The following is a 12,958-nucleotide window of genomic DNA, read 5'->3' as shown; positions in this document are numbered from 1 at the left end:
TGGAAGATGACACACTGCACACTTCTTACATTTATTTTATAAAATATTTTCACAGAAACACATAAATCAACCAGAGCAATTATTGGAATACAAAAAACAAACAAAAAACCCCCCCAAAAAAACCCCTTTAATGCCTGTGAGAACCAAAAGCAGTGAAAAACTCATTTCTAACTGATGCCAAAACATATTGATTCATTTGCGTTTTCCATTTATCTAAGAGTTGTTCCATTTCTGAGTCAGTTTTGAAACGGATTAAAAGAGTCAAAGTAACCGTGTGGTAATAACTAAGCAATCAGCTGCTGTGGAACTTCAAATTAGCTGGCCTATCTGGCCTGTGCCAAAATGTTTCAATTAGTTGTGATAAATATCCATGAATTCGTTTCACAAGGCCAAGTAAGGTCAAGTGCAGTCTGTTTGTGAATGATGAAAAGGTTATAGTGAGCCCTAGAGAGCCTCCTTGAATATCCTATCTGTGCACTCAGAGGCATCATCTTGTGCTGTGTTCAGACAAAATGTCCCCACCAGGATCAGCAGATTGGAGTTATTGTCTCGCATCAAGGCACTACGAAGGAGGGGAGACATAAGGTCAGCCTTCAAGTCAAGGAAGACATCCAGCGTGAAGGACTAGTAATATTTGTTTGGCAGAGGTGACGTATATGACCAGCTGCATAGAGGAGATCCTGCATGTCCTTCACATTTATGGCAGTATGTGCATCTTATGGGCGTGAGTAGTTGTTATTGCTAAGTGTCAAAGTCAGTGCAACTCCATATGTTGCACGTTAAAAACGTAGCAGCTCTGAGGTTTGCTGCCAGCAGCACGTCCAATCAGTTAAAAGGAGTCATGCTGCCATCCAGTGGACACTAACACACCAGCAGCCACAATTCCCAAACTTTAAACAGCATTGCATCACAAGTCTCTCACACCAAGTCAGTGGGAGAGGGGGGAATCACTTTGTCTCCCATGCTCATGAACTCAGACCAGTTGCCACGGAAACCTCGGGAATAGGCGCCAGTGTTCACGACGAGTCCCCAGTAGGCGCTGCGAGCGGTTTTCTCTCGCAGGGCGATGCGGGCTTCGCGCTCGGTCACGTTGTAGCTGACGTTGATGAGCTGTATCGCCAGCAGGTGAAGCAACCCGCCCGTCACGATGCTGCTGTACCACGCACAGGTGAAGCAAAGAGCAGTGCTGGAACACAGACAAGGACGGAGGTAGTCAATTTTTTTCTTTTTTACCAGCAAAAGGGTTTTATTTTCATGCTCAGCCACTTTCAAAGATAAAATATTTAGTGTAACCAGTTTAAAAGGGTGTAAATGGACAGATCACAGTTAAAAGAACCAGTATTTTTACATATTGAGGGCATGATACTCATTCACAGTTTTTAACTCTGAGTTCAGTAGCAGTGCCAGTACTAGTCATTTGAACTACTTCACATGCATGCTCGTTGCTCTGAGCAAAAACTGTGAATCTTTCTCCAACAGCTTAATGGGCACTGCTTCAAGGTACTCTTGAAAGTGATTCAGTAGAGCGAAAAAAGCCAGACACTCAATATGCTCATGGAAGGTCCTCACTTACTTCTGGTAGTTCTGGGAAAAGTATTAAATGGCTGTGCAGTGGGTCAGTGAGGATCTTAATTGCTGCGAAAAAGGCTGTCAACCCTATTTTCTGTGGACTCTATCTCAGCTGTGGGTGTTTATTTAAGCACAAGTACTGACGCTGTGCAGTTAAGATGTTTAATTTTGTTCACAGGGTAACAATACAGAGGCTCCTAATTTTAATTAATAAGGCACTGTGAATACATATGTTGATTACATTACATTTTAAGGAAACCTGCCTGTAGAGCCTGATTTATTTATTATGCTCTTTCTAGTATAAATACTAGTACAGAGTATATAATCTGTTCCATTTGTTTGGGTACCTAGGGTTGCTAAGCATTTGACCTTGACATTCATCGTTAGGACACAAAGTCAAACCATATCGAGTAACAGATTATATGAGAGCTGTACAACACACTTTTTACGACATCACAATGACGCCATAACAGACTAATTCCATCATATTGGAATATGGACAACATACTGGAGATCAATGAGAAGGCGAATGAGGAAATAAATTACATGTATGATCACCTGTGATGAAATAATGAATTAAAAGTAAACTCAAACACTTCTTCTCATTCATTTTTAGTTCACTTCCATATTTTAGATCTCAGCATTAACCACCACAGGTCCACATGGTCACTGAACGTCATTATATACAAACCTTACTGAGCTGATTATAAACCTGTATTTACACAGATTTTTTTTTTTTTTTTTTACAGCAACACCAAGTCTTCTCTGCAAAAAAACAAAAAAGTTGATTTAAACTGTGTATTTCACAATAAAGCTGACGCCAAAGATAACACCGCCACTAGTGTAGTGTGGCTTATGGTAGTGGTATTATCCTTCCATTTGTCACCAGTGTTTCCTGATGTCTGTGGGGCAATTGCCTTGTTTTCATTTTGGATTTGGTCTCTGTTTCAGAACCGTTACAGCCCTGATGCTAGTGCCAGAATTCAATTAGCTATGCATAAAAATTGGAAATCTTTACAGTTTCCAATCAATACACACATACATGCATAGTCATTTAAGGCTGCTCCCTTATTTCAAACAGTGAATGAATCTGAAAGTTACAACTTGGCACAGATTTGACACCAGATGTCCTTCCTGATGTAATGCCCATGTATCCTGGCTCGGTGGAGATGTTTGACCATAATGCACAGAAAAACCAAACACATCATATCAGCACAAAAGCTTTATGCTAACTATAAAGTGCAGTGGTGGAGGGAAAATGATTTGGGCTTGTTTTGTGGCCACAGAAACTGGACATGTTGCAGTCACTGATTTGACCGTGAAGTCCTCTGTGTACCAAAGTATTCTAGAGACAAATGTGAAGCCATCTTTCTGGCAGCTAAAGCTTGGTTTTAAACTGGGTCATGCAACAGGATGATGATCCAAAACACTGCAACAAATCTACAAGAGAATAGTTGAAAAATAAAAGAATAAAGGTGTTGCAATGACCCAGACCTCAAACTGACTGAAATGCTGTGGTGGGACCTTCACAGAGCTCTGCATTAATTAATTCCTGCAAACCTCAATGAACTGAAGTAATGTGGTAAAGAAGAATGTGCCAAAATTCCTTCACAGCAACATGATAAAGCCAAACAGAAAATACCACTTCAAAGTTCTGCTAATGGTGGTTCTACAAGCTCTTGATTAATGGGGTATACTTAGTTTTTGACAGAACTGTATGTCTGTTTCCACTACCTGTACTGGTTGTAGACTCCTGGGCAGTAGAGTAAGGCGAAGAGGAGATTTTGCCGTGGACACACACTCTGTAGCACCAGGCTGATTCCGTACAGGGACGTCAACAGGAAGAGGACGAGCGTGAGCAGAAAGCTGCGGTGATTGGCCTGCCCCACACAGCTGTTTATCCTGCCCCGACACAGACAGGAGGGGACGCACAAACACACGTGTACACACACAAGCAGACAAAACATTGTACTGAGACTCCAGGGTTACACTACACTACACACAAACATGCAGGAGCGTGCATGGTATAGAAGGATGGCAGCAAGGAAATTGTGACGTTAACACAACATAGAAAAAAATATGTTGAGCTAGACACAAGAGGACAAAGATATTCATTCTCTCTGAGCTCATTACCTGCAAAGACAGAGTAACTTAACTCTTATAAATTAAAGGTGTTATTTTAGATCTGCGTGGTCTTTGTGCAGAAAAGAAGCAGGTCACAAACAAGACAACTTCAGTGTTTGAAGGAGAAGAAAGCAGTGATGACAGGCAGGTCGAGTGAGAGGAATTTGAATGGAACCCACCAGACACAGTGGTGGTCGAGACGCAGCACGCAGACACCACAGATGCGACAATGCCCCGCCCTGGGGGGCCGCACCATCCTGCATGCCTGACACCAGTTCTTTCGGTTGCTTTCCTTCATTTCCTCCTCCGCATGCTCCGACACCCCAGCCCGGTTGGCTACAGTCATCGTCACATCCTGCCTCCCACCACTGAGGGAAGGGTTTCTGCCTGTGGGGGAGCTGTAATACGCCACCTTGCTGTGAACGGACTCTTCGTTTGGGTGCAGGATGCCCGGATCTCTCTTGGTGTGGAAAAGAGCCAGCAGGGTGAGGACAACCCCGACGCTTACCAGCGCTAGCTGAAGCAGTCCAAAATCCCCACGTGGAAACACCTCAGTGATGAACAAGTAGTACATGTACGCCAAGGAGAAAAGGGCCAGGCTGAGGAAGAAGAGGGTCCGTCCTTTCTTACGGTGGGTGAAATAGTAGTACCACAGCACTAAGCCCGGCAGAGCTGTCAGAACCACCATCCCAATCAGGAAGTGGAGAGCAGCAAGGTGCAGCAGGGCAGGAAGGAGAAGAAGAGGAGGAATGATGGACAGGTCCACCTTGCGAGCTCCACCCCACAGCCACGGCACACGAATCCGATCTGTGACGACTGCAGCCACCTGTGACAGGGATTCAGGCTTCTGAGGTTCCCTCTTCAGAAACCTGATGAGGTAACGGAAAAGCTGTAATACTTTTTTTTAATTAAAGTAACCATGTAGGGAACTTACTAACATGTTTCAAGCACCCAAAATACAGACAGAGAACTCAAATACAAGTTATTCATTCATCATATTTTCATAATAAACAGCAGATTGCAATTACAATGTGATTTTTATACCCTGAGTGTCACTATGTGAAAAACCTGATATTGATGATACAATAAAGCATTCAGTCATCAGCAGGACTCATGCTTCTGACTACCAAATTAGTCGACTAATGGAACTATCAAGAGCCCAACATTTACTGACATGACGGCAAATGAAGCATTTCTTATTGGGCCATAAAGCTGCAACAAGCACACACAAATCACACCTGAGGCCGAAAATTATAGGTCTTCCCCTCTCTTCTACGACGCTCCCAACAGGAATACAAAAAAGCTTCATATTACGAAATATCTCAGAATAAGTGGGCCTCAATGAAAATGTGATTTTAATGGGGTACAGTGTTGGGCAAGTTACCTTGAAAAAGTAATTAATTATAGTTACTAGTTACTTCTTCAAAAAAGTAACTGAGTTACAAGATTCTAAAAGTAATTAATTACTTGAAAAGTAACTATTGCATTACTTTAAAAAAAAAAGTTTAATCCTCTGGGGTCCAGGGTAGATTTGGCCATTTTTAACTACTTTTGATGTTTCCTCTACATTTCACCTTTAAAAACTATTTACTTTGCCTTGTTTGGTATCATTCTTTTCAGCGTGTATGAATTTACAGTTATGTTTTCATTTTGACATACTGTATTAACACAATTGATCTAAAATCAGACAAAAAACATAATATCAGAGTAGAAAAAGTTGGATTTTTTACTGTAACAACCACAAACGTGTTTAATGAATCATATTTCATAACTTTAAATGCAAATATAAATTGTCAATTTTAAAATCATATGCACAGCTTTTGCAGCCGTTTACCTTTTACCCCCCTTTTTTTAATAACAATTTCAAACTATTTACATAACAATCAGCTGTTCTGCATTCAATAAGCTGGCGCACAAATTATTTGTGCCACTCCAAATATTTCTGTCCACTATAAAGGAGAACATCACAGCCCGATACCTGCAGGTCTGACAGCAGCAGGTGTATCACTCCTATTCTCTACCTGGAGACAGCAGTCGCCTCATTGTTCTGACACACAACACAAAACTATCCACAACACTACACACTAACTACACAAGACAACACATTAACTACTTAACTAACTTTTCTGCTGTCTCTCTCTCTTTCTCTCTCTCACCATCACTCCTAAAACTTCCCCCTCTTCCTAAACAACCAAATGTCATGTTGCCATATCATTTTTTGATTGGTCGACATGGTGCATTTTTCCACCAACATGAAAGGGTAGAGGTTTTTTGCTGTTGTTGTTGTTGTTGTTGTTTGGTCATAAGCAGAGAGTGCTTGCTAGCTCTGTCCTAAACATGACAAAACTATTCAGGAACAAACACCGCGTATATTTTGTTTATCATGACTCTGGTTTTACGTGGCCTATCAACACAATTTAAAAACTGGTATATATCACCTTGTTGCTTTGTCATCTTAAAGTGGTCATGTGATTGGCTTACCGCGACTACTTCATTCTTCCTCAGTCAAACAGCAGCACTCATGCGATTGTTTTGCTCCCTTAGCTCCAGGTGTTGTGCCAAAAAGTGATCGTCAGGGAGAAAGTGATTGCCGTCCGCGGGAGCGCGCGGAGCTGCTTAACGCTGTAGCGCCCAGATCTTGGGGGGCCCTGATTACTTACATAGACAGCTGCTTCCGTGCAACTGATATAAGGTGCAATAAGCTGAAGACAGCTTCAACCGTCTGTTTGTTGAAAAATAGTTTTCCTTGTTAGTAACTGTAACGGCGTTGTAACGATAGTTATAGTGATTAGTTAGATTACTCGTTACTGAAAAAAGTAACTCCTTACTTCCATCACTGATGTGGTAGAAATAAAATTATCTGATATCTTTTGTTTTAGATAGACAGAACTAAGACAGTAGTTACATTTTTAAATTTACTTTCTGGGTTATAATTCTGTTAAAGCGTCTCTGTAAGAACAAGCAAGACAGTTTGTGCCCTTTGCACATATAATGCAAGCAGCAGCAGAGAATTACCAGCACTTTCAGCTGTTCTGTTATGTGATTGTAAATGATTTGGCACAGTGTTTAAACCAGATGGCCTTCGTGACACAGCCCTTCCATTTATCCGGGTTTTGGACTGGGCACTGGGAGTACACGTGAACATGTGACCCCATGACACTGGGTTAATGTCTCCTCCCAGTGTCAAACCAAGGATCTTTCACATAGAGTCACTGATCCCAGCACTGCTATATTAGAAGCTTTGGTATGAAAATGATGTGATTCTCTTTGGATTTTGCACCGCTGGTCAGACAAGTCCAGGAATTTGACCAAATTGTCTGATTTGTGTTTTGTTTTCTGTATATTATTTCTGCTGGTATAACAGATCTTTAAAGGTTGCTCCTTTTTATTTATAGTATTAGTATTATACGTTTTTTGTCTTGATTTAACTACAGTCTGTGTGTTTGTTGTAGTTATGTAGTTTTGTGAAAATCTCCTAAAGTCTGAACCAGTAACATTTCAACTGTGATGTTAAATTGTTACTAAATTTATAAAATCTAAAAAAAAACATTAAAGAAACATGGACTTTAATCCTTAGCCGACTAACTTTTTTCATTCTCTCCTAAAAACTGATGATCTTTAGCAGAGCCTGTGATTGGCCAAAAACAGCTCAGAGGAGCGACAGGAGTCTAGTTCAGATCAATCGAATTACAATTCACCTAAAGACTATTATGGATTTTCATCGAAATACACCAAAAACAAGTTGTCTATCTTGCCTTAAATTGGGGCACAAAATTAAATCTCGCATTTCCCACCTGTCACAGGCGTCATCCAGGTCCTCACAGTCACAGCAGCAGGCTGCTACATGGCTGCGCTGTCCATGTCTGTTCATGTATTCGCAGCAGCACAAGACCGCGTCCTCCTCCACCAGCACCTTCTTGGCTTGCCTCTTCATTACAGAGAGCCCTGCAGCCTGTCAGAGGTTTTAAAACAGGTAATGAGTTCGAGGAAAGTGAAAAGTTGCAGATGATCAAAGGGAAGGGAAACGTATTAAGTGAAAATACCTTTACCTGATTTGCTTTCAGCTAATAATCATTTGAAAATACCACTTTGCTGAACTGACCTTTTCATGCAGCAGCTTACCAGACACTTGCATGCATTTTAGATGGTGGAGTGCTCTGAACAGATTTCCACAGCACTTTCACGTCACTTCCTGTCCTCACATCTGTCACACATCTGTCACCCTTTAATGATTTACAGCAAATGATCAGTCCCCCCACCCCCCGCACACTGGCTTGTTTATGTGGCACAGATGGATATGGATTTGGGTTGAGGTGGTGTCAGCAGTTATAGCAATGGCAGGTCTTAGGTGGCCTCTCAATCATGGCATGACAAAGTGGGGTTAATCCTTCAGCTGAGTTAAACCTCTATCTTTGGGAGGAATATGAATGAGCCTCTGATTAGCAATAAATCACAGAATGAAATTGTGTGTTATTATTAAAGCTCAGCCAGCAATCACGCTAATGTGTTAAAAAGGACATTCTGGGTCAGAAAAGGTTACCAGCATCTAATTAGGGTCCTTCCAGGCACCCTTGGATCTGTAAGATCCTAAAGAGAGGACAGATTGGGTTACATGTACTGATTAATGGGCGTGTGCTAGCACCAAACAGCACATCTGCTCCCTGACAAATAAAGAAAAATACTGCTGCAAGGGCTTACAGTGTGACTGTTGCACTCAGCAATTTTACAGCTGTGGTGTTTAATGCTTTGGCCAAAAAGCTTTTCAGGGCAAAGCACATCATTTTGCTTCAATATCTAGGAATTGCTGTCGTTTAGGATGGAAGACGTCACTTTTACAACTCTGATTATTAGCTGAAAGCAAATCAGCAACATTTTTCATAGTTAATAGTTCCAGATTGCAACTGTCGAGGATGCTTGCTTTACTTACTTTATATAATTTTGCTGTAAACACCATATTTGTCTGACACAATCGAGGCTCATTCTCATCCTAGGCCAAACTCTCAATTTGAATGTGAAAATAAACAGCATAAAATAACATTCTCATTTGACTATATACCAGAGCCAAAGAAGTGTGACAAGGAAACCTCCAACAATGTCTCAGTGTCTCAATGCCCGTTGCTGACAAAGAAATGAAGACAGACCGATATACAATCACTCCAACCGATATTTGGGGGACTCCAGTATCTGATATATTAGCTGATATATTGGGGGTTTTTTTTCACATACACACAAAACATAAACCAATGTACCTAACACTTGTTATGTGTACTTTTATGTGTATTTACTCGTTCACACTCTGCTTGGATCAGGGTTTGTTACTGCTTTCTTACCAGGTTTGTTACCTTGTTACCAGCAGTGCCCTCTAGTGGACAAACTATGCAACAGCAACAGTGATAACGTGCCTGAATGGTGTTTCTCCCATTTCTTCTTTACTTTTTTCATTTATCAGCTGTTATAAATGTTGATACGGAGAGATCTGCAAATTGATAATATCACGTAGTAATATCAACTGTTACGCTATCAGTATTTTGCACCAAAAGCATGCCAACAGCAGCTAATAGGGTAGTGGTTTACACATTTTCCTAACAGCAGCAGATTGAATTCCTAAGCTACTGAGCTTCTTTCTGCACAATTTCAGTCAAATGTTAAAAAATGACTGTAAAACACTGAGTACAGATGGATAAGGGTGGAAATTCAGATCATGTTGAGCTCTGTGGGTTTAGGGAGTCATCAACTAAATGGGATTTGCATCTAATTATTAAAATAATCCCAACATTTGGAACATTAGTTTGTTTACTTTTAAGCTCATGAAAATGGAGGGACTACATAAAAAAGGCTGCAAATCCTCAGTTTTAGTACAGACTTTTATTCTAAACCCTTTCCGAAAGTCCACACTTTAATTACATTTTTCCCATTTCATTACAAATACATTTACCGTATTTCCCGGACTACAAAGCGCACCTAAATATTAGCCGCACAAGCTAAAATCAGGGGAAAATCCTGTTTTGTACATACATTAGCCGCACCTGACCAAAAGCCGCAGGTGTTTCAATGTTGACTTATCATATGTAAGAGAATATGCACAAAGGGAATTGTCAGGAAAGAGATGGCTGTTTGGAGACATCACTTTTATTAATATTTTGAAAAACAAGTTATGGGTACATATTTGCACATGTAGTACATAACAGTAACCTACAGCACACCAGAAAAATAGATTCGGACTACCTTTTAGGCTCAGGTGCAGTGACACGGCTTTAACAAGAAGAAAAGTCAGTCATTCACCACCATCTTTCTCTTCTTCCTGCGCACTAAAACCACCAAAGTCCTCTTCTCCAGTGTCGAAACGAACAGGCTCAGGGTGGCTTCGTCATCCACTCTTCTTCTCTCCTTCGTTGTCACTTTCAAAACCAAAGAAATCCTCATTGTCAGTGTCAGAGTCCTCCTCTCCATCATGCAGCAGTCCAGCCCTTCAAAATCCGTTGGTGATCGTGGATGTTTTCACACTTTTCCACGCTGTCAGAATCCACCGGTGGAGTTGGGCATAACTTGCTTTTTGGGCATAACTTGCAAGTTTATCGCCGCTCATCATCCACGCCTCCCGCTGAATGCGTAGCGCTACTTTGAAGTTTGTTTTTCACGCTACTTCGTACGGCACTACGTTGCCTGGCGGACGGACATGTGACTAACATACCACTCTTGAACCCCGATCCTTCCGCCAGGCAACGTAGTGCCGTACAACAGCGGAACACACAAAACAAATCGTCTTACGATATGACAAAAATCATGGACAATCCATAGAAAAGCCGCACCTGACTAAAAGCCGCAGGGTTCAAAGCTTGTGCAAAAAGTAGCGGCTTATAGCCCGACATTTACGGTAACTGGTGTACAGCAGCAAAATTAGGAAGATTATGTCACTGTCCAAATGACTGTACATTAAAAGGCAGAGCTGCACAGTTAAATTCCTGAAGCTTGTAAAGACATAAAAAGTACTTAAAGTGGCCTCACCTCCACTCAGTGCTCGGCAGAAAGCAGGATTTACAACATCAGTCTTTGTACATGTGCAAAGACTCAAATAGTAAATGGACTGGTACTTATATAGGACCTTTCTACTCAAGTTAAGATACTACACATCTCATTATCACAATCACCACTCAATCACAGCACTTTTATCTATGCCTAACATTTACATAGTTAAGCTCCCATGGATGTATCCAGACCAACGCATGTTCCCATGGCTTCCTACTGGTAGAAGACCACCTTTGCTTTTTTTTTTCCAGAGCAATAATATTCTCATACTTCCTAAAACGGGTCTGAATGTACCACTAGTGGTCAAGGAAGCTACACCTCGTTTGGAAGTCAGCCTCTTAGACACCTACACACCTGGTAACTGACCAACCAAGACACCATGCTAAACCTTCCAGGTGGAGGACCTAACAGCGGCTGGCTGTAGCTTAATATATACTTTATAGGTAGGATGACCAGATTTCCCACTTTACTATTCTTTCTCCCACCTCCCAATACTACATACTGAGGGAATGTCCCACATGTTGCTTTCTCACAAGAAACAAGGCTGTAAAAGAGATGTGCTGATCCACAGAACCATCCCTACAGAAACCCAAAAATGATTACCACGCAGAACAGCAGCTGCGATTACAGATAACCAAAAGTTACAACAATTGTAGTGGCATATAAAAAAAACTACCTTTCAGGTTATTTGTAGCCTTACTGCAAACTCCTTACCCCACATTTAGTCAGCATATATAGAGACTATCGAGTGTTATAAACATGAACATTCTATAGAAAACCATTGAGACAAGTGTTACTTCACAAAACTGCTGATTGCTGCAACTTGTGTTATCAATGAAATTTTACTTAGGGTAGATGGGGAGCCAAGATGGCATTAGAATAACTAAATACACGCCTGCTTATGAATAATCAATTAACATCATCAGTTATTTTTTTCTGCAGCACACCTGCTCTAAACTATACCTTGCATAATAAACTTTTGTCCCAGTAACAGGATGCTGTGCTGACACATTCAGTAAAAATCAGTTTTTATTGGAGACGCTGTGACTTTAAACTCGACTGCATGTAAATATTAGGACTTCACCGTTTTCCCTGGCATTTAACCCAATGAATCCTGCAGCTTGTCGGTAACATAATTGCAGACTGCAGCTCACAGTTAACCGACGTTCAACCGACGTTTACCTGCCAACAAGCCGCCGTCTCACCGGAGCGACACACTGCGTCAAAGCAGGTTTCACGACCCGACAAACCCGGGTAAACATACCTGCACACGGGGCTGCTACATGCCAGCCTCTAGAAATATCGACTGGAACGATTTTCCCCCGCCGTGCTTCTTAACGGAAGTCTCGGTCCCGGCAGCAGAGCTCGTATCCGGTGTTTCTGCCGCTAAATGCAAGTCGCGTGAAGTGACCGCGGAACGGCGGCAACTGCTGGGGCGGGGGCTGGGTTTGAGTATCCGGCTCGGCTGGTGCTTCCTGCAGGAGCCGGGGGGTGTCTTCTGCGTGGACGTCCAGGTTTCGGTACACAGAGAAGTCCTGCTTCCTCCTCTCCAAACTGGCTGAACTGTTTCTGTACTGACGTCACATGAAGTGGCTTTTCCCCGCCCAGCCTACTCCCACATGATGCTGCTACTGCTGCATGCACAGCTGTGCTCAGGTGAAGTGCTGGAAAAGCTGTGTACCAACACTCCATCAAAACAAACAGTCAGTTTAATGGTCTTTGTGAGAAGCTTCGTCCCGTTATAAATTAATTATAAGTAGCTTATCTTACTCTTGCACATTTGGTTATGCAAGAGAGATAATGCCAACATTTTTTTGGACTTTTATAACTTAAATCCGGGCATAATTGATGATTGTGGACATGGCAGTTTAGCACACGTGTGCTAAAAAGTGATTATATTAGATACATAGCCATCTGATTGCTTTTAATATAGTTTAGTTTCCATAGTGTAATTTTTCGGTTTAGTTTTAATTGTTATAAGTTCCAGTTTTAGTCTTTAATTATTACTGTATGGAGAGCATATGTCACAGGCAAGATTTAGGAAAATTGACTCAGTCTTGTAGACTCAAAATCTCAAGAACTAGTCCCATCAATGCCTCATCAGATAAGCTAATGTTTTAACATTAATCTCAGTTCCTTCACATGGACTCAAATTGCAACAAATACTAGGAATGACCCACCTACCTGAGCCTTAAATATTAGCCATCTGTGTACGTATCATATTGCATCATGGCTCATT

The 12,958-nt window shown here is 41.5% G+C and overlaps 1 protein-coding gene across 2 annotated transcripts; it reads right to left on the bottom strand.

The window, feature by feature from the left end:
* Positions 1-15: 15 nt before the first annotated feature.
* Positions 16-12,531, bottom strand: zdhhc23b (zDHHC palmitoyltransferase 23b). Of its 2 annotated transcripts, none has more exons than XM_026179588.1 (5): positions 11,984-12,531; positions 7,488-7,645; positions 3,873-4,562; positions 3,304-3,471; positions 16-1,186 (listed from the first exon to the last, which is right to left on the bottom strand). In XM_026179588.1, exons 2-5 carry the CDS (start codon positions 7,625-7,627, stop codon positions 919-921), a joined length of 1,266 nt encoding a protein of 421 aa, XP_026035373.1. In that variant the 5' UTR covers positions 7,628-7,645; positions 11,984-12,531; the 3' UTR covers positions 16-918. The 2 variants fall into 2 exon arrangements, with proteins under 2 accessions (XP_026035373.1, XP_026035374.1); XM_026179589.1 differs by lacking the exon at positions 11,984-12,531 and adding an exon at positions 11,902-11,977.
* Between the last annotated feature and the right edge of the window lie 427 nt (positions 12,532-12,958).

The sequence above is a fragment of the Astatotilapia calliptera genome, chromosome 9 (genome assembly GCF_900246225.1).
Source record: "Astatotilapia calliptera chromosome 9, fAstCal1.2, whole genome shotgun sequence".
Taxonomy (NCBI): Eukaryota; Metazoa; Chordata; class Actinopteri; order Cichliformes; family Cichlidae; genus Astatotilapia; species Astatotilapia calliptera.
Note: the sequence above shows the minus strand (reverse complement) of the source record. Positions and strands in the feature narration are given on the sequence as shown.